This window comes from Triticum dicoccoides, chromosome 5B (assembly GCF_002162155.2).
Source record: "Triticum dicoccoides isolate Atlit2015 ecotype Zavitan chromosome 5B, WEW_v2.0, whole genome shotgun sequence".
Lineage (NCBI taxonomy): Eukaryota > Viridiplantae > Streptophyta > Magnoliopsida > Poales > Poaceae > Triticum > Triticum dicoccoides.
In genome coordinates, this window is record NC_041389.1 from 620,563,662 (window position 1) to 620,585,681 (window position 22,020).

The window sequence follows — 22,020 nt, forward strand, 5'->3', positions numbered from 1 at the left end:
CGGCGGCCGCACGCGATGAGCGCAAGTGGATGTCAGCGGCCGCAGCGAGGCAGAGCGTGGCGGCCGACGCAGGCGAGGCGGGCCATGGCGATGGCCAGAGGCGAGGGGCGGCACGGATCCGGCAGCTGCGAGGCGCGGCTCGCCGGCCGCAGGCACACAGCGTCGCCCCAGCTGCTGCGGGCGCGGCTTGCCGGCCACAGGCACACGACATCGACCCGGCCGCTGCGGGCGCGGCTCGCCGGCCGCAGGCGGTGGACGGCGTCGCCCCGACCGCTGCGGGCGCGGCTCGCGGCCTGGAGGAGTTGGCATCGCGGCTCCAGGCAGAGAGCTCGAGATCGAGCTCCTGCCATGGTGGGTGCGCCTCCTCTGGATCCGGGACCTGATTGCTTTTTGCAAAAGTATTATAGGGACTTGATTGAAAACTCACAGGGACTCGATTGCTTTTTTAGAAAACTTCTAGGGACTTGATTGCTTTTTCAGACACTGACATGAGGGCCCTACATGCCAGTTAACGGTCAAACACACGGTCAAAATAAACAGAACGTTTAGGTGCGGGTCCGACCTGTCATAAACAGGTTTAATTTTTAATCTACGGGCATTTTGGGTTTTTTGAAACAGCCGACCATCCGTTTGGTAGCTATCTGAGAAAAATCAAAAATCAGTAGTTTTTTGGAACCCTAACCTGTAAAGTAGTAGTTTTATGCTATTTACTCCTTTTCTTTCCCCCTACTGTTACATGATGTGCATTTGTGTTGTCTTTTGGGCGGGTACTTGTTAGTTATGTTGATTGATGGGGCCCCTAGTTAGTGTAGAGTAGAGTATGATTCTATGAACACGTCTGGGACGTAAGAGTTTCACGCAACTCACTTCATTTCTTCCCGTGTGATCAACGTGCAATTATAGTACGTACAAACATACATGCTCTGAAGAAATGTATGTATACGCGTCCCCTGCGAAGCCAAGTCCTGTGCCAGTGTGCCACCTACGTACGCAAGGTAAGGGAAGAAAGACGAGGAAAAGCCGGTGGGTACCTACCAGCCAGAATTTGTTACTACTGGCTGACCAGCGATCCGGCGCGGGCACGGCACGGCGACGGATGGATGGCAGGCAGGCAGCAGCGGCAGGCACCGGGTCGTTTCGTCTCTGTTACAGCCGAGCGGATGCGCTGCCGCGTTATTACGGCCCTGGGGCGTCCGGTACGGTGTCGCGGGCGAGCGCGGGTGGACGGAGGCGTCGGTCGGTGTCGGTGGATTCGGCTCGCACGTCTACGCCTGGCTTCCGTCGGTCGAGACGGGGACGGGCTTGACCAATTAAGTACGCGGCCTCTCATTCTCTGCTCACATTTCTTTTTCGTCTTCTTTTTTCTATCTAACACATTTCTTTTTCATGTTGGGGCGGGCGCACGCACGTGTGCGTGGGTTTGTTGGTTGTGTTGAGCTGGGCACCACCTGCGCATGCACATGGACATGCCATTCTTGCTCAGTTGCTTGCTTGGTTTACTACGTGCGTGGGCTGCTGGTGGGACATCGTGCGAGGAGAATCGATAGTAGTATATCTGTGATGTTCGCCAAATCACGGTGATGAGAAAATCATGCCTGTTTTGGAACGTGCGTGATATTTCTATCGATCAAATGGGTTTCTGTCCTCACATCTGTTGGTCCTCTTTATAGCATCTCCAGCATCCCTATAAGTACGTTTAGAGGCTCTTTTGATATACTGATTGGTTTTTTTAAGGGTTCTTATTTAAACGGAGGCAAAAACTTGCCTTATATCATTAAAGATTAAACAAGAATGGCGAGTACAAGGCCACGCAGACCCGACTAAAAGAGATCACTCTCCCGGTAAAACGTTACCCAAAAATCAAGCCCCAGCGACTACCCAATGTTAGGAATATTAGGCAAATTCATGATTAATTTCATTAAATAATTCATAACTAGAACGGAAGCTAGCATGCAATGATCTAGCAAACTAGATGAACGGTAAAACATGCAGAGTAGCATCTCACATGGCACAACAACTTCAGAGAGAGACATAAACAGATCACGAAGGACATATTGTTCATTAGTTGTTGTAGGAGTGACGGTGTGACGGTGTTGATGACGATGTTGGCGACAATGAGCAGCACCGCCTGACTTGGATGGAAGACGACCCATGATGGTGAACTTGAGCAGTATATATATTAGGCAAGGCAATGGACCGGATTTCGGCGGACCATTCACGCGCATGTCGCATGTACGCGCCGCCCCGGGCCAGGCCAGTCGAGCGAGTGCGCGTGTGTGGTCTTCCCTTAGAGTGGTGGAGAGAACCCACTATATAAAGAGGTCCGACTCTTCCTCAACTTCCGGGATGGGACTAAATTTAGAGCCACTACTTGCTATTTTATTCAAGGGCCATGATTTGAGGTTCCAGAATTAGTTAATGGGCCAGGCCCATTCTAACACCCAAATCTTCGCCTCATCCATGATTGTCACCACCACCCGAGTGGGCAAGGAGGCCTTGTTACAGAAAACAACATCCCTTTTGTTTCATATCTCCCAATACAGGAGCATTTGTATAGAGTTGATTGCCTTTATGTTGTATCATGGTTGCCCTTCGCTCGAGTTCCACCATTGCTTAATAGTGTGCAGGTCGCTCCAAGAGAGCGTCTTGGACTGCCATCCAATCCTGTCGTAGATCAAGTTCCAGACCCAGATCGTACAGCGGCACTAGAACATAAGGTGGGCCACTGTTTTCGGTTCGCACTCGCAAACCTGGCAAGGACTGCAGTTTGGCCAACCTCTGCGAATCAACCTACCTGCCGTCATTCTATCTTGTTGTATCAGCCGGGAGAAGAACTTGGCATCCAGAGGTGCCCATATCTTCCAAACCATAGTAGGCATCTCAGATTTGATCAATCCCGCAAATTGCATCTTGTATGTTGTGGCGACAGAGTAGCATCCATTAGCGGTGAACTTTCATTGGATTTTTACGATCTATGGTGCAAATCCCTTGGGTTTTCAAAGGTGTGTGGCTTTAGCAATTTCCCTATAATCCTCCTCATATAATCTGTTTTTTTTGTCTGTTTCTCTCTTCGCTGGTGCATACATAGTACATACATAGACAAAACCATTTGACCATCAAAATAACTCAAATATTTCTGTCTCAAACACACATATTCATCACAATTTTAAAACCTTAACTCATAAATTTTGAATTGGAATTGAAATTACACATAATAAATGGTCGAAATGCATTCAAAGTAAACATGGATAAGTTCAACGCCATGCAGCTTCCACAAGTGCTCAATAAGGTCATCATGAAGTTGTGCATGCCCCGCACGGTCTCCAGTCTGTCGCCTACTGTCGATGCACTTGAAGAAACCTCTAGAGGGGTTGTTCATTCCTGAGAGAGTTCACAAGAGCTCCCGCAAAAAAAGATAGGGTTCACAAGAGCTATGTAAATTTTCTTTCCCTCATTCTCACACGGCAAGTCATCTGGCTAACCTTGCCCGTCTTCTATGATCATAGTGTGCATGATCACACACGATGTCATAATGGGCCATTAAATCTTTTATCACCGAAATCTTGTCAGGCCATGGACAATAGCAAATCAAACTTGCAACACTCTGAATGCTCACTCGACATCCTTCCTACATACTTCTTGATAGCTACCAAAATTTCTTATTTCCTTGACGGTTTGATATCGTCTTCACAAATGTAGACCACGAAGGATATATGACATTGGCAAGATAATAACCCATGTCGTACCGATTACCATTGACCCCAAAATTCACTTGTGGTGCTTCCCATTTTGCTAGCTTTGGAAACAAGTGAGATCTGCTACACAATGACGTTATTGTGAGATCCCGGCAACCCAAAATAGGAATGTCAAATCCTCATTTGGTGTCATAGCTTCAAGAATTATGCTTGTATATCTGGTTTTGCATTTGAATTGTTCATGACATGCTACAGGGCACCACGATGTTTCATTTTTGGATCATGACCATGGTTTATGGTCCTCAAAAGATGTTGGGAAGAATGAAATTTTATGAAAGGATTCATGACTCCAGGATATGGACAATTATGGAACTGCTCACCCCAAAAAGTGCCTTTTGAGATGCCCGAGTCAACTCAAATGGTGAGACCACCATTGCCACAGACCTGACCCTCCCCCAACCCTTTTGCCCTCACCCTCCTAACAATGGAAGGGACTACCTTGCTCTTTTAGTGTGGAAGTAGAGCAACAAACCTTTTGAAACTAGCAATCCAATGCAACCTTAAATGGTTCTATGCCTATATGGAACGAGAATAAGATAACACCTTTAATAGGATAACGATGTGAGTGTATCGTTGGCAGGTTCGACCAACAAAGACTAGATCGTTGATTTTCAACCTAGGCATGTAGCTCAGCATCCTGATGACCAATCTTTCAACTGTGCTCTTAAGTACCCCACATAAAAACACCATGGTGTCCACTCATGCGAGGGAACCCATTATCGAAATTCCCAGAGATCTTGTGACAGGCCAACACTACTCAGAACAACAAGACATATCTTGTAATCTCAAAACATATTTTTTTTTACACAAGAATTTCGTACAAAAAAATCCTTTGGAACTCTGAAACTCTTTGGTTTGTAAGAATGGCTTCCTATTCTTATCTAGGATAGGAACCAATCATTCATACGAATTGGCGTAGCTCAGATGGTTAGATTCTTTGTGGTGGAACCAACCCACCAGGGTTCAAGTCCTGAAATTGGCACTAGTGCTCATATTTTCCTAGATTTGTTCCAGGTTTGCTGGTGATGTTTGTTCAGTGGGAGGAGGCATTCCCATCGAATACGAGGCGGCTGTGGTGACTTCGTCAATCTTAAGATGCGACGCCGGATGAGGTTCTCATAAGGGTAGGGTGTGTGTGCATTCATATGATTGAGTGTATGTGCGTGTATGTGAGCATTTGCGATTGCACCGTGTTCAAGAAAAAAAACATTCACATTTCAATGGAGTAAAAATATTAGTCTAGACCCAATGAAAGTTCATATCCTATGAATCAAGTGGCATCTCTTTCCCCACATGAATTGAGATACATGTCATCTCGTTTTCTATGGGTTTTTTATTCTTACTATATTCCTATCCTACGAACAAAAGATTGCCGGAGTTGCTAAGTTTTGCACAAGTAGAGGGTGATGTGTTGTTCTGAGGTGTGGAGAAACATGGTCATTGTAGTGACATTTTGGTTTAAGAAATACATCTCGCCTTTAAATAAGTACCACTTCCTCCGTCCTAAAATAAGTGTCTCAAATTTAGTACAACTTTGTATTAAAGTTGATACAAATTTAAGACACTTATTTTGGGACGGAGAGAGTACTAAATAATAGATACTTTAGCCATTATTAAAGGAAAAATGTACAAAGGGTTATCTAACAGGGGAAGTGTCCTAATCAATTGGCAATGGATGACACGCGACATGTGCTACGTCTACACCTAGTGTGTGCTCTCCCTCCTCACGTAGCAATAATCAAAGGTTGGTATCCCCAACCTGCCAACCATGTTCTAAATGATGCTTCTTTAGCAATTTGTGCAATAATGTCACATTGTTCTTTATGCCAAAAAGATCTCATGAAGATAAAGCCGATACACTTCCATACAAGTATAAATCTACAAATTAATCTATTTAAAGTCAACAATAGGATGAAAGAAACCTTTCCATCGACTAATCCTTTATTTGTGTGTGTGTGTGTGTGTGTGTGTGAATAAGGCAATGGATTTATATTAGAAGCGTTCAACAATACAAGATATCCCCAAAACAAGGAAATTACAACATGGTTCTCATTGAGCCAAACAAACTCAATCTTTAGAACGAATTGAAGGTGCGTCGCTGATGCCGCTCCATCGTAGGAGCCGGCTGACATTGTATCTTGCGAGGGAAGTTGCCGTGCTAAGATTCACTTATACCAACACCCCGGAGAAGAAGCCATTACCATAGAAGCCTTGTAGACCAGAAATCTCGGAGCCGGACCATCTCCCGAACAAAATTTTGCCAGCTTTGCAATGACCGTAAAGATAACGTCGTTGCGGCGGAGAGGGGCCACAAACCACCAAAGAATGGCCTGTCGCGATAGGGAGACACCCCAAGGGGAGAAACGGAGACCATCTTCTCATCATTGCCACAAAAAACGAGTGAGGTGACATCAACCCCATGGCCAAGGGATGGCCTTCCGTTGTCGATGACGTTGGTTGCATGCAGCATCACCGCCGCAATGAGCAGGAAGAACAAAACATTACCTTGACACCAACACAAGGACGCATGAAGTGCCTGCACAGAAATGAAGGACCCGAGAAAACTTAGACACTGGCTCCCAGATCCAACACCGATAGCCAATAGAGTCATCAGTTCTATGAGAGATTTGGAGGAAACTTATTCACCACCACCATCGACACTGCCGAAGCCGAAGCCATGTACATCCAACGACCAAACTAAGACATCTAGTCTAGAATACTGAATGCATGTGAAGAAAAGGTCCCAGGTTTCCCCTCCCTCTCGCCACTGCTAGAGCAGCCGGCGGAGAGGAGGGAACCACGTCAACAATGAAATCTGGGGTGCTTACTTGCTCTTGTTGTTGGATCATCTGTGGTGACTAGGGTTTCACGGTAAGGGACTCTTCAATCGATCCTCTAACTGTTGCCAATTTTTACCTTCTCCGGGTCTAGAAGCAAACGTTTTCTAGTGAGAACACCTTAGAATTGTCACAAGTTTTATCGATGTATGTTTAATCACCATTAGGTTTAGAATTGTCACAAGTTTTATCAATGGTGCCATAAAATATAAATTTCCAAATTGAAATTTGATTCAATGATTGCAACAAAAAAGATAAGTTTCAGTGCAAATACCAGCGGAGAGAGCAAGAGAAAATAAAGTCACCATTAGCTTCAGACTTTTTTCTTGGGAGATGTTTTTTTGCATGGTCTCGGGATGTGTTTTGAATTGAGTTTATCTTTGGAGTATGTTTGATTATAATGCAGATCGTCCAAATGTTCTTTTTCACAATCATAACTTGTTTTCGTGCCACCATGGCGAAGTACCTCGTGGTCTCTTTCAAAGTACAATTTGTACGAGTTAATATATGAACATATAGTTTCTTCCTTGTGAACACACATCAAAGGGTCCATAGCTCAGTGGTAGAGCAATTGACTGCAGATCAATAGGTCACCGGTTCGAACCCGGTTGGGCCCTTTCTGTACTTTTTTTATTTTATCCTTTTTTTGCTCCCAGTGCTCTTAACCGCAGTTTTGGACCTTGGGAGTCTTGGACTGTGGGTTGGCTGACTGCAATACGGCATATACCATTGCCCACTGCTCTACCATTTTCCTACATCAGCTAAAACGACACCTTCAGAAGAGAATCAGTAACATTAAGCCTGGCCGGCAGCGACAGCGACCAAGGATGGTCGGCAAAGATACTCAGCCAGAGCAATTGACAGACCAATAGGTCACAAGCTCATCATCATCATCATCATCATCATCAGGCTTTAATTAGTCCGTGCCACCACTGTTCTTACAGCGCCGAAAAACGGACAATAATAGCAGGAGAATCGGTTTTCATTGGTCAGACATTTCATTTTGCCTACAACACACACACACACGGAGACAAGCACCTACCCTTTACAAAAGCCAAGACGTACTAAGCAGCTATCCAGTAATACAGATGAAGAGAATCAAAGGTAGCAGCTGGAGTTTCCACTTTCTCCCATGGCTTAGGGTCTCCCTGCCGCTGGTTTCAGAACGAGGGGAAAAACTGAAGAAGAAGAAAAGGACACCTCTCCTACTCAACTCTCACGCTTTACTTACAACACGTGTACATGGCGGTCTCGCCGAGCATTTCTTACCGGCTGATGCTCTTGCGGATGTAAATTAATTAAGAGAATCATATCATACGATGTCATGTTGGGGACACCCTAATGTCAGCTCCTGTGAGAGGCTTTCGGTACTCTGCCCCTTCAGCCTTAAGAGTTCATAGACCCGACCCACCAAAACTCGGACCGAGGTGCCATGGAATCTTGATATCTGATCATCTGAATCCCTGCCTGTGCGCAACAAGCCGTGGGAGCTACTCTGCTGCTGGGTTATCTTTTGTGGGTCGCTGAATGGCATTTTTGGTTAGCTACTCCTGTAGAGGAACCAGAACAAAAACAGTGAGCACATCTGCAGAGCTGCTGGGTCACAGTTGCACAGCCTTCACCACCTCCATTTTAACAACTGAAGTCTGAAGGTATCTGTGCGCATGAGGAACTTATATCTACGACCTGAAAATGGAGTAAGCCGGTACCCAACTAGGACAAGAATGCAGAAACTATTTTAGTTTAGCAAGTATTGGTTTTGGTTGTACTTGAATCTCTTTTTTTTTGTGGTGGGGTTGCTTGAATCTCATTTTACCTGAACAGAAACGACAGTTCTGATTGACACATACTTATTTCACTTAGTACAAAGAAATCACATAAAATGCACATTTATTAAGAAAACCAAAGCAGCTTATCAAGGATACCAAGCTTATTATGATTTTCTGTACTCCCTCCAATCCATATTAGTTGTCGCTCAAACGGATTTCATGTCAAAACAATTTACTCCTCGCCACTTATTTATTGCTCTGCTTTCTTGGATACATACTCCTTAAGGAGTTTATCTTCTTTTTTTAACGGAAGAATGAACCTTAATTTATTCATCATTACGAATATGTATGCCTGTAAAAATCTGGTGGCTTTGTATGATTGTAGAATTCAAGACCTGTGAAATGAATTGCTCGTAACTTTACCACATAGTGGAAGTTGCAGCCTGTTGCTTCATCATGTAATGATGGCCTGAAGGCATTAATAACCTATCTGAATGTGGAAATGGACTGAATGTGTGCCATTTTCTTTCAGAAGTCCAAAACCCTTTTTTATTCGTCTTATTTCTCAAATACGTAGAAAGAAGTCCACTTTAAACCCTGAACTATGGTGTCAAGTCCAGTTTGAACCCTGAATTAAACCATCCTTATTAAAGTGTAAACTTTCTAGAATTGTTGAAGTTCAGCCGTAGCTTGGTTTTGTATTTAGGTGTTCTAAAAAACGTATTTTTTAACAGACGTAGAGAATGCTAGTAATTTATAACCTGCAATTCACAAAAAAAATGTGCCTATTTGTGTCATGTGCAAAAATAGCAAAGATAGATATATTTGTCTTCTCTTCTTTTCTTGTACAAAAGACAAATTGTCATACTTTTTTAATAACCTTTTGCAGGTTCCCAACTTTTAACAAAGACAATCTTTTTACATTTCCAAAACTTAGAAAATGTGAAACCACCCTAAATAACCATGTTAGTGTTTCGACGGTGGTTTCATATTCCGAGGTTCTATAAAAATATTAAAACAATTAACTGTTGCGCAGAAGCTTAAAGTAAGAAAGAAAAATAATCATCAACCAACATGACATAAATAATAGCATTCCCTACATCCATGATTTTTTTCTTCACGTTTTCTTAAAGGCTGAAATACAAAACCACTTTTCAAAACCGTCTAGGTTTTAAATGGTTTTAGAAAGTTCAGGATATAATAGAGATGGTTTCATCGTTTAGGGTTCAAGTCGGACGAAGCTCAGTAGTTCAGGATTCAGAATGGACTTCAGAGTTTTGGGCTTTGGGCTACTGCAGTTGGAAGTGCTTATTTTAACACATATTCTTATGGAGGATCTGCATAACATTCACCACGCAAATAGTCTACCACAATCATCACAATTAGTTCACTGGCAATTTTGTCTTCCCATGGTTTGTATTTGAACTGTACTAGTGTCGACGCATGATACATCAATATAATCCAAATAACTGGATGAGTGTTATGCTATCAGTCATATGATTATATCCTATCATACAGATAACTGAGCATAGACTGAAACAACTCATCTAACTCTGGTAAGGCAAATGAAAGTCATACGATTTTAACTTGGGAAGAATATCTAATATTATCAATCAGTAGGGAAGGCACCCATATGTTACCTTAGTTTACCGAAGCTTCAGTGCATCTCCAAGACCAAAGTTCACATTGCTTTGCTGTCCCTTTCTACCCAGTGGATTATTTCCTTTCTGCATCATTTCGACAAACTCATTGTAGTCGATCTTCCCATCCTGCAAAAGGTGGTGGACAATGAGACAAAACTCTTGTTGGCAATTTAAAACCTGAACAATGAATCTACTTACATTGTCCTTATCGACATCTCCGATAATATCTTCAATACGGGTATCTCCAATACCAAACTCCTCGCATGCCTTTTGGAGCTCATCTTGAGTAATGTAACCACTGCCGTCTTTATCAAAGTATTGGAAGGCTGCAAAGAGCTTATCGTCCTTGTCAACTTTGTTCATATGCATAGTTGCAGCAATGAACTCCCCATAATCAATGGTACCACTATTGTCAATATCCGCCTGACATTTTCATGAAATGAGCTTGAATATCATTTGGAGCAGAGTCAAAAACGAAAACAGTATCATTATAAGAGTAACCGTAACTACTTGATAAACTTTCACAACTATTGGGTATCTGAAAATACAGTAAGCCTCCTAACAACAGTTGTTTTCCGCCTACGCAAAATGATACTCTTAAGCTGGCAGACGGTTCCAAATGAAGCGGGTTTAACAAAAAAATATTTTTCAAGTGAGATAAAGATGGCGTTTGGGCAGCGTGGGCATCAGATGGAGTAGCCACTGCCTACTGAGTAGGATTAAGGCACAGGATTCTTGGCCAAGTGGTGCTTGCCCAAACTTCAAAAAGTTCCTATCTCCACCACAAAAAATTAAAGGGGGTATGTAGGCATTACTCGCAATTTTATTTATTTATTTTCAGCATACTAAAATGTAGAAATTTATTTAACCTCAATTGAAGAGTAAGGAGATTGTCCAGGTGAGGAACAATTTTTTTGAACAGTGGTAAAAAGTTTTTGTGTACTTGAGGAACAAATGTACGGAGATCATCTTAAAATACTTACTGCTTCCATTAAAGCATCAATTTCTGAGTCCATCAGAGTAGCACCGACTCGCCGCAAGCCAGTTTTTAGCTCCTCCAACGTGATATGACCGCTGTTATCAGTGTCTAGCATTTTAAACATTTCTTTCAATCCTGCAATCTCTTCTTCAGATAAACTCTCGGCAATAACCTACAATTGTATGTAGAATAGAACATCAACACGAATACAGATTGTATAACACCAATTACAAATTTAATACCAATACTCACCCTAAGGGCCATTTTCTTTAGTTTGTTCATTGCAGAAAATTGTTTTAACCGACTTAGAACAGCAGAATCAAGAGGTTTATCAGGAGCAACTCCATCAACACAAACCCAAGGGTGACCTAGCACAAGACGGGTGATTAGAGGACATTTATATAAAGTAGCGGCGAGCACTTATTTATTGAGTGCCGACTTATACTTATAGCTGCACTACCATACTACTCACATAGCGCTTCGTGGGCAGTCAATCTCTTCTTTGGATCACGATTAAGCATTTTCCTGACCAAATCCTTTGCACTCTCTGAGATACTAGGCCAGGGATCAGTTGTAAAGTCTAGCTCACCTTTCAAAACTTGTTCAAATATCCCTTGTTCACTTTCTGCTCGAAAAACCACAAGCATAATCAGTCGGATGCAGCTTGCATACATTACGCAAAATCGTAATGCAGCATTTTACTAAAACAGTTACACATAACCTCACCATCCCAGAACGGAGGAACCCCACTCAACAAGATATAGATTATTACACCAGCACTCCAGACGTCAACTTCACGCCCATAGTTCTTTAGAAGAACCTCAGGTGCAACATAGTATGGACTTCCAACTACATCTGTAAACATCTGACCTGCACAATCAATTACATTATGCGTCAGAACAAAAATAAAATAGCGTTTGGAAATAATTTGGTAGAGTGTAAGAGCATCATCGCACATCAATATGGTTCGTTCTCTGTAGCTAGTAATTCAGGGACAGAACACAGATAACAGCTACCACACTTTTCATATCTAGTAGCCCTGTCTCTAAGAAAAGCGGTGAGGATCTGCAGGTGCAAATCTACTTAAGTTGCTATTTCACGCCTCAGAAAGAAACTGGCAATGAAGAATTTTTTTCATCCTAATCAGGTTGTCTTATGTGCACCCGGTGGGCCAAGGAGCAACCTTCAATTAATTTAAAAAAAAATGATCTACGGTTGTTATCAGGCACTTCAAAATGCTTTAAGTTTGAAATGTTTAGTACAGTAGTAGAAAACAATAAATATTTGCTGTAGAATTGGACTGTACTACCAAAATCTCGAATGCGAATTGTCAGTTGTGCAGAGAAAACTCAGCGAACAACTTGCATCGTGGCAGAGCGGTGAATTTGGATTTCGGAGTCAGTTTTTTAGGAAAATGGCATGAACACTGACTATTCTATAATAAAATCATGGTTACAAGCGTCCATTTTTTAAAGGAACCGGCAGAAAAATGTAAATAGATTATTACATCCTGATTAGGCAATGATGCTAACGTACGGCAGCAATGACAGCCCGTGCACAACAAGAGGCCAAGCTATCATCCATTTTACCTTTCCATTACGATACAGAGCCGATGTTTGCAGATGGCAATTTTCGCATAAACAATCCACATTACGCTAAATCAATTGTAAATTCGACGACCAAGTGAGGGAATCGCACCATCGAAACATACATCATGAAATACACAGCGTTGCGTTGCATTGTTTGAGGCGACCATACCTGGCGTGAAGAAGATGGAGAGCCCGAAATCAATGGCCTTGAGCGGCGAGTCCTCCTGAGTATTGATGAACAAGAAATTCTCCGGCTTGAGATCCCTGTGCATGACGCCGAGCGAGTGGCACGCCTCGATGACGCCGACGATCACCCTGGTGAGCTGCGCCGCGGCCTTCTCGGAGTAGTGCCCCCTCTGGATGATTCTGTCGAACAGCTCGCCGCCGGCGCAGAGCTCCATGACAAGCTGCACGGCGACGGCGTCCTCGTAGGCGCCGACGATGGAGACGACGCTGCTGTGCCCGGCCAGGTGGTGCATGATCTGGATCTCGCGGCGCACGTCCTCGACGTCCTCGTCGGTGAGCAGCTTCCGCTTGGCGATGGACTTGCAGGCGTACTCCTTCCCCGTGGCCTTCTCGACGCAGAGGTAGGTGGTGCCGAACTGGCCCTGCCCCAGCTTCTTGCCGATGGTGTAGAGGTCCTTGAGTTTGGCGGTGTTGACGTCGCGCTTGAGGACGGAGTCGGCCTGGAGGCCGGCGCTCTGGACGCGCTTGACCTTGGGCACGGGCTTCTTGGCCGTGGGGGCCATCGACATCTGCCGCTGCGTCTCGGCGCGCTTGGGGGGCGGCGGGTCGGAGGAGCGCGCGCCGCCATGCGAGGAGGAGTGCTCGCCGGGGGGTATGGTGACGGGATCGGGCGCCTTCTGCTCGGAGGTGGACGCCGGGGGGGTGTCGGCGGCCGGCGCCTGCTCGGCGGGCTTCGCGCGCCAGATGGCGACGGAGGCGAGGAAGCCGCTGCGGCCGGCGCCGTTGGGGCCGGAGCCGGCGCAGCTGTTCCCCATCGCCGGGAGACCCTACGGGGACGGCCGCGGCGGCGGCGACGGTGGCATTGGAGACGAGCGGTGGAGGGGCCGCGAGGGCGCGGGTGGTTGCTCGCTTGGATCGGAGAGGCGCGGAGAGAGAGAAGGGGAGGGAAAGAACGGACGGAGCGAGAACCAAATGTGGTGGGCCCAGCGGGCAGGTCTGTGCGACTGCCGTGTGGGCCTGGCCGGTTGCTGCCCTGTAGGACTGGTTGTCAGTGGGCAAGGGAGGGTGGCGGGAGCTTTGGACGGACGGGCGGGATGCGGATCCAAGCCTATTTCCTTCCCAACGCCTAAATAATCGGTTTTGCTTTACTAATAAAAAATAAACCTGTATATATAAACGGACCCTAAACTAACGCAGCACGGGCACATAATTTTTGCAAGGTATCTGTGATGAAACTCACCGCCTCTTCGTCCTTGTACATCTCCACGCCTTGCCTGGTGTCACAACATCTCTAGCAGACCCCGTATAAATGTCGATCCGTAAAATGAGTTTATAGTTCGTAGAAGCAAAGCTACGAAAATACATTTCCCATGCAAAAGCAAATGGGCTATGAGGTGCAGCAGCTAAAAGATATGAATGACCTTGGAGGCAGTTTAAGTATAAAAAATCTTGAGAATGTCACTGGGAAGGATCAAGCCTTAGAAGCAAAGCTACATGAGAAAAGGCATCTTGAGAACTTGCACCTTGAATGGAGTGACATACATGACATGACTGCACATGATAGTTTACATTTGAAAACTCTGGAAGGTCTGATGCCACCGCCTCAAATTAGGGGCCTTACTATAAAAGGTTATGGATATGCAAAATACCCAGGCTGGTTACTTGACAATTCTTATTTCCACAATTTGGAGGCACTTGCGCTTGTTGATTGTAGTGCCTTAGAAATACTACCATCCAATGCTGCTCTCCTTGGGAATTGCTCCTCACTTCATCTCAAGAATGTCCCAAACCTGAAGACACTGCCTTTTCTTCCAACCAGGCTTGAAGAGTTGAAGATTGAGAAATGCATGTTGCTTATGTTTATTTCTAACGATGAGCTAGAACAACATGACCAAAGGGAGAACACCATGATGATAGACAACTTGGAGTCACGGCTTTCTTCCTTGTGGGAGGTGGATACGGGATCCAAAATCAGGAAAGTACTATTGTCGGAACATTCATCTCTCAAGTAGTTTATGACATTGATGGATGCTAATATTTCTCATCTTCAAACCATTGAAAGTGCTCTAGAAAGGGAGGTGGATGAAGTATTTGTAAAAGAGGATATCATTAAGGCATGGGTATGTTTCCATGTGGAGAGGGTAAGACTCATTTGTAAAAGGAACATAGGCCTGCCACTGGTACCACCATCAGGGCTTTCTCGGCTTGATCTTTCGTCATGCATCGTTACAGATGGGGCATTAGCTGTTTGCCTGGATGGTCTCACTTTGCTGAGACGTTTGTCTTTGAAAGAGATTATGACTTTAACTACGTTGCCGTCTGAAGATGTTCTCCAACAGTTGACAAAACTTCAGGACTTGCGCATCAGCTCGTGCTGGTGTCTTAGATCATTGGGGGGATTACGAGCTGCTACCGCCCTTTCAGAAATTAAATTACGAAGCTGCGCTTCTTTAGACTTGACACCTGGAACAAGTTCTTTGCCATTGTCCCTTGAGGTTCTCAAAATATTTCACTGGATGGTTTCCGCCAATTTTCACTGGATGACTGCACCTCATATCCGGGCCGTAAATCGGTAATTTGCATCTCAATTTCGGGCATGAAAACACATTTCTTTACTTCTTTATTTTCTTCAAAGTCATTGGATAATAATTCATCAAATCTTTGCTAGAACAGTAAGACAAAAAAAACAAGAACCACAATTAGGCATTTTAGAAGATATCCAACTTCAATAGCTGTTACCACTACTTGGACCAACATCTTCTTCATGCCTTCATTGTTGATCCGCGGATTCTTGATCTTGCATTCCTCACTCTTCTTCTTGATTATAAAGTAGACGTTGCTTCCCCTCTAGTTTCTTCTCTAATTGCACATGCAGCTGCATCATTAGCCTCAGTTCTACCAACAAAGTGCATGAGCATCTATTAAGTTTCTTCCTATCAACAAATCGATTTATTCTTCTTCCCAATACCGAAATGAGCATCCACCTTCCTACACACATGACCATCTCAATAAGCTACCGAAATTGAACTGAATAGGTTGACAAAGCCGAATGAAAACAAGAACATATTTCGTCGTTTTTGCATTTGAAGAATACCCATCCGGGGTGTTGCGGCGTGCTAAATGTTAGTCGCGGCACTGTCTGCGTGCGGTCATCACACTGCATGAGCGGCATCGGCGAGCCGCTGCGCAAGCGCCGAGCCCGGCCGACGGCCGACCGAGTCCTTGCCGGCAAACCGACGACGGCGGCTAGAGGATGAACCAGTACCTGCATGGGGCGCTGGGGCTTTGCCGGGGCTGTGCGGGGTGCTCCACGGCCAACCATGGCTTGGCGCAGCCGCCGGTGGCCAAAAACACTAAATCCGGCGGCCGCGACAAACAACCGCCAATCTGCAACTTTTCGGCCGGCTAAGGCAGGAGAAAGTGGTGGAGGACAATCTCGAGCGTGTGGCGGCCCGCCGGCTGGTATGGCCGGAGGAACACTAGTGCAGAACCGACCTTTAATGCCGGTTCGTTACGGCCTTTAGTGCCGGTTCGCCAACCGGCACTAAAGAGTGGGGACTAAAGGTCCCCCCCCTTTAGTACCGGTTCGTCACGAACCGGCGTTAAAGAGCCACCACGTGGCACGAGCCAGGCCCAGGTGCGTGTAGGACATTAGTACCTGTTGGTAACACCAACCGGTACTAAATGTTTGGGTGTTTTTTTTTAATTTTTGCTTTAATTTTGTGTCTTTAATTTGGCTTTATTTTCCATTTAATTCTTTTTTGTTTGCTGGTATTTCACGATACTACAAATTGTACACGTTATGCATATATATAAATAGATTTTCTCGTACCTAGAACCGCATATATATATAATATATATCATCGAATGTCTCACAGCCAACACCATTAACTATTCACACATACACATGTATATACATATACAATTTCTCCTACATGTTGCCTTGGTGCCTTCGGAGCACGATGACAAGTGGTTCATGGGGGCAGTAGCGGGTAATAGTATTCTCCTTTGGGATCTATGACCTGGTCGAGCAAAAATTCGGCTATTTCCTCTTGAAGTGCTAGTATGCGGTCCGCTGGTAGGAGCTTATCCCGCACCTCTCTGAATTGTTAAGAAGGAGATCAATATGCATGTGTATTAGTTGTGTTACAAGATATCGATAATGTGTGAATAGTGTTCTGACAAACGTACCCAGTCCTGTCTTTGAGATCTGCTCCTTTCGGACGCCATCATACGAATGTTCTCGCAAACGTAGAATGCACACAGATCATTCCCCGGCGCCTGCTTCAGGGCCTTTATGAGAATGGAATTGAATCAGATAATGATTAATCAAGCATGATAATTAATTAATGGTATTGAAACAAGAATTAAAGAGATGGTAGCTAGCTAGTACTACTTAATTACTTAACTTTGGTCGATGCCAAAACAACTTTTTTGGCCATTTGTCTGGAGCCACCTTGATGAACTTTGCCCAAGCCCTGTCCGCGGGCAAAGAAAATTAATAAAGGGGTTATTAAATAGTTCATATCAGGAAATGACGAACTAATAATAGGCTGAGATATAGTTAATAATGATTGAAATTACATGTTGACTATCCCCTTCATGATGGTGTAGTCTTTATCTTCTTTAAGTAGTGAGTCCAGTACTTCAATTGTTGCTTTATCAACTTTAATGTCTAACAAGATCCAGTGGAAACTGCATGCGCACATGTTTGCATGTCTTAATTAAGCGGGCATGTGCATAAAATTAATCAACTATCATAAACCGTATACACTAAATTATTAACATCTAGCTAGCTAGTAAGAAAAAACAGAATTTATAATAACTCACAGGAAGTTGTAAGGAAGTAGTATATCTTTATTGGTATTGAGGCGTTTCAAGAACTCTAGCATGCTTTCCTCTACACTTGCTTGAGAAGTTGGAAGATTCCATGTGTACTCATTAATGGTATTTGGGTCAATGAACCCAATGCCATAGCGTCCAGATTTTTTCATTTCATACATCTTCATCCTGCATATAATACCACAAAAAAGAATATATAGTGAGGATAATTACATGTAATGATTCATCAAAAATTACAGAAAGAAATCACTTACAGACAATAGCAACTGACAATAGATTTGCCGAGTGCGTCTTGATTGTATAACTGAAATAGTTCTGAATACTCAACACATAGAGCTTTCTCATGAAAGTAATGCTCCTTCTTGACATTCACCATGAGGGACTCTTGATTGGAAATCTTGGTAATGTTCATGTACCATTGATGCAATTCATACATTCTCGTTGGGAGGTTCTTGACCTTGTCTGGCTCGACCAAAGGTTGGCCCCGGACATATTTCCGTTTTATTTCCTCCTCTCTAAGCGGAGACATGGGCTCAATTTCAGGGAGTTGTCCAACAGAGATCTTGAGCATTTCAGCCTGCATTATATGCTCCTCCGTTATTACCACATCGCCTAGCTGGGGAACTTTAACGGTTTGCCCACAAAAATATTGGGCGCGCGTCCTCCTCTCATGTGTTGTTGGCACAACAAGCAGGGGGATCGATTGCGCCGCCTGTTCTCCCAACTGGGGAATGGTTTTCCCACATTTTTTGCCCGCTGCTTGTTGGCTCGAGCTCGAGCTCGCTTCCTTCTTTAGCCGTTCTCGATGTAGTCTTCTGATTTGGCGCTCATAGTCCGAGTCAACAGGCTTGGGAGCTGGTTCTCTAGCCATACGAATGAAGTGGTCAATCGTTTTCTCCTTTGGCGGCGGTGCCGGTTTCGGTCCAAAATGGGCATCCACTTGGGCCTGCACTATGGTTGTGTTTTGCTCCTCAGTCATGTCGTAAGGCCTCTGAGGAAGAGGAGCGAGGCTTGGACCATATTTATATCGCTTGTCTTTGCCTGTACTTCTTAAACTACCTCGACTCGTACCGCTACGCACCATAGCTGCGGCGTGTCTCTTCTGCGATTGCTGAGACGGCGGAGACGGCTGACGAGGCTGAGTTGGAGCAGGAGAAGTGGCCTGATGATGTGCCGGACTTGAAGCAGGAGGTGTGGCCTGACACGATGCCGGACTTGAAACCGGAGAAGTGGCATGACGTTGTGCCGGACTTGAAACCGGAGGAGTCAGCTCACGAGTTCGGGGACTTGGAGGAGGTGGCGGACTTCGAGGAGGAGTCGGCTCACGCGTTCGTGGACTTGGAGGAGCGGGAGTCTGCTGACTCGGTGGCGGACTTCAAAGAGGAGTCGGCAGATGACGCGGTGTCGGTGGACTTCGAAAGATGATGCAATCTTTTCTCCATAGGATGATACGATGTATGGCCTCTCCCAGTGTGCGCTCGTCTTCACCTCCAGGAATGTCAAGCTGTAGCCCCGAATATGGGTCCACCACTTCATAAACCAAGACACGAGCATAGCCCTTTGGAATCGGGATGCAATGGAAGGTTGCTTCGGGGGTAATTGTAAAAGCAATGTCGTCCGCCACCTTCATCACTTCATGGATATGTTCTTCATTTTGGAGTGTAGCTCATAGTTAGTGTTCTCTATGATGTCATCCACAGGGTATGTATCCAGCAGTGTGTCGCCCGGGGCAGAACCAACGCTGCTTCTCGGCATGGATGGGACGGTGCTATCCAATGCCGGACGATCATCCGCTTGCTGCTGCCGCTGCTGAGACCCCCTTTCCTGGCTAAGTGAGTCGATCTATGTTGGAAATATGCCCTAGAGGCAATAATAAAAGCATTATTATTATATTTCCTTGTTCATGATAATTGTCTTTATTCATGCTATAATTGTGTTATCCGGAAATCGTAATACATGTGTGAATAACAGACACCGACATGTCCCTAGTGAGCCTCTAGTTGACTAGCTCGTTGATCAACAAATAGTCATGGTTTCCTGACTATGGACACTGGATGTCATTGATAACAAGATCACATCATTGGGAGAATGATGTGATGGACAAGACCCAATCCTAAACATAGCACAAGATCGTATAGTTCGTTTGCTAGAGTTTTCCGATGTCAAAGTATCTTTTCCTTAGACCATGAGATCGTGTAACTCCCGGATACCGTAGGAGTGCTTTGGGTATGCCAAACGTCACAACGTAACTGGGTGACTATAAAGGTAGACTACGGGTATCTCCGAAAGTGTCTGTTGGGTGACATGGATCAAGACTGGGATTTGTCACTCCGTATGACGGAGAGGTATCACTGGGCCCACTCGGTAATGCATCATCATAATGAGCTCAGAGTGACCAAGTGTCTGGTCACGGGATCATGCATTACGGTACGAGTAAAGTGACTTGCCGGTAACGAGATTGAACAAGGTATTGGGATACCGACGATCGAATCTCGGGCAAGTAACATATCGATAGACAAAGGGAATAGCGTACGGGATTGATTAAATCCTCGACATCGTGGTTCATCCGATGAGATCATCGTGGAGCATGTGGGAGCCAACATGGGTATCCAGATCCCGCTGTTGGTTATTGACCGGAGAGTCGTCTCGGTCATGTCTGCTTGTCTCCCGAACCCGTAGGGTCTACACACTTAAGGTTCGGTGACGCTAGGGTTATGAAGATATGTATATGCAGAAACCCGAATGTTGTTCGGAGTCTCGGATGAGATCCCGGACGTCACGAGGAGTTCCGGAATGGTCCGGAGGTAAAGAATTATATATAGGAAGTGCTATTTCGGGCATCGGGACAAGTTTCGGGGTTATCGGTATTGTACCGGGACCACCGGAAGGGTCCCGGTGGTCCACCGGGTGGGGCCACCTGTCCCGGGGGGCCACATGGGCTGTAAGGGGTGCGCCTTGGCCTAGATGGGCCAAGGGCACCAGCCCCTATAGGCCCATGCGCCTAGGGTTTCCACCATGGAAGAGTCCATGTGGTGGAAGGCACCCCTAGGTGCCTTGGGGGGGAGGGAAACCTCCCCTTGGCCGCCGCCCCCCCTAGTAGATGCCATCTACTAGGGCCGGCGCCCCCCTGGCACCCCTATATATAGTGGGGGGAAGAGGAGGGATTTTACACCAGCCCCTGGCGCCTCCACCTCCCCCCCGTTACGTCTCTCCCTCGTAGTCTCGGCGAAGCCCTGCTGCTGTGACGCCCTGCATCCACCACCACGCCGTCGTGCTGCTGGATCTTCATCAACCTCTCCTTCCCCCTTGCTGGATCAAGAAGGAGGAGACGTCTCCCGTCCCGTACGTGTGTTGAACGCGGAGGTGCCGTCCGTTCGGCGCTGGTCATCGGTGATTTGGATCACGTCGAGTACGACTACATCATCACCGTTCTTTTGAACGCTTCCGTGCACGATCTACAAAGGTATGTAGATGCATCTAATCACTCATTGCTAGATGAAATCCTAGATGATCTTGGTGAAACGAGTAGGAAAATTTTTGTTTTCTGCAACGTTCCCCAACAGTGGCATCATGAGCTAGGTCTATGCGTAGTTATTCTTGCGCGAGTAGAACACAATTTGTTGTGGGCGTAGATTTGTCAACTTTCTTGCCGTTACTAGTCCTTTCTTGCTTCAGCGGTATTGTGGGATGAAGCGGCCCGGACCAACCTTACACGTACACTTACGTGAGACCGGTTCCACCGACTAACATGCACTAGTTGCATAAGGTGGCTGGCGGGTGTTTGTCTCTCCTACTTTAGTTGGAGCGGAATCGATGAACAGGGTCCTTATGAAGGGTAAATAGAAGTTGACAAATCACGTTGTGGCTTTAACGTAGGTAAGAAAACGTTCTTGCTAGAACCCTAATTCAGCCACGTAAAACTTGCAACAACAATTAGAGGACGTCTAACTTGTTTTTGCAGCAAGTGGTTTGTGATATGATATGGCCAAAGTTGTGATGAATGATGAATGATCTATATGTGATGTATGAGATGTTCATGCTATTGTAATAGGAATCACGACTTGCATGTCGATGAGTATGACAACCGACAGGAGCCATAGGAGTTGTCTTTATTCTTTTATATGACCTGCGTGTCATCAAGAAACGCCATGTAAATTACTTTACTTTATTGCTAAACGCGTTAGCCATAGTAGTAGAAGTAATAGTTGGCGAGCAACTTCATGGAGACACGATGATGGAGATCATGATGATGGAGATCATGGTGTCAAGCCGGTGACAAGATGATCATGGAGACACGATGATGGAGATCATGATGATGGAGATCATGGTGTCAAGCCGGTGACAAGATGATCATGGAGCCCCAAGATGGAGATCAAAGGAGCTATGTGATATTGGCCATATCATGTCACGTTTATTATTT

The 22,020-nt window shown here is 45.2% G+C and overlaps 1 protein-coding gene and 1 non-coding gene across 3 annotated transcripts; one reads left to right on the plus strand and one right to left on the minus strand.

The window, feature by feature from the left end:
* The first annotated feature begins 7,137 nt into the window (after positions 1-7,137).
* Positions 7,138-7,209, plus strand: TRNAC-GCA. The gene has a single exon. It is a non-coding gene; the product is annotated as a tRNA-Cys (tRNA).
* Positions 7,210-7,479: 270 nt separating this feature from the next.
* On the minus strand, positions 7,480-13,675 carry LOC119312122 (calcium-dependent protein kinase 11). 2 transcript variants are annotated; one of them, XM_037587859.1, is made up of 8 exons: positions 12,742-13,672; positions 11,710-11,853; positions 11,456-11,608; positions 11,236-11,351; positions 10,988-11,155; positions 10,203-10,427; positions 10,002-10,130; positions 7,480-8,142 (listed from the first exon to the last, which is right to left on the minus strand). In XM_037587859.1, the coding sequence occupies exons 1-7, from the start codon at positions 13,571-13,573 to the stop codon at positions 10,008-10,010; spliced, it is 1,761 nt and encodes a 586-aa protein (XP_037443756.1). In that variant the 5' UTR covers positions 13,574-13,672; the 3' UTR covers positions 7,480-8,142; positions 10,002-10,007. The 2 variants fall into 2 exon arrangements, with proteins under 2 accessions (XP_037443756.1, XP_037443758.1); XM_037587861.1 differs by lacking the exon at positions 7,480-8,142 and adding an exon at positions 9,557-9,698 and having other exon boundaries at positions 10,012-10,130; positions 12,742-13,675.
* Between the last annotated feature and the right edge of the window lie 8,345 nt (positions 13,676-22,020).

Bases quoted from the DNA above. Each gene is read 5' to 3' on its own strand.
- LOC119312122 (XM_037587861.1), bottom strand. From the start codon at position 13,573: ATGGGGAACAGCTGCGCCGGCTCCGGCCCCAACGGCGCCGGCCGCAGC. The intron at 11,352-11,455 runs GTGAGTAGTATG...GTCTTGTGCTAG, and splicing joins GACTGCCCACGAAGCGCTAT to GTCACCCTTGGGTTTGTGTT. The intron at 11,156-11,235 runs GTGAGTATTGGT...ATACAATTGTAG, and splicing joins TAAAGAAAATGGCCCTTAGG to GTTATTGCCGAGAGTTTATC.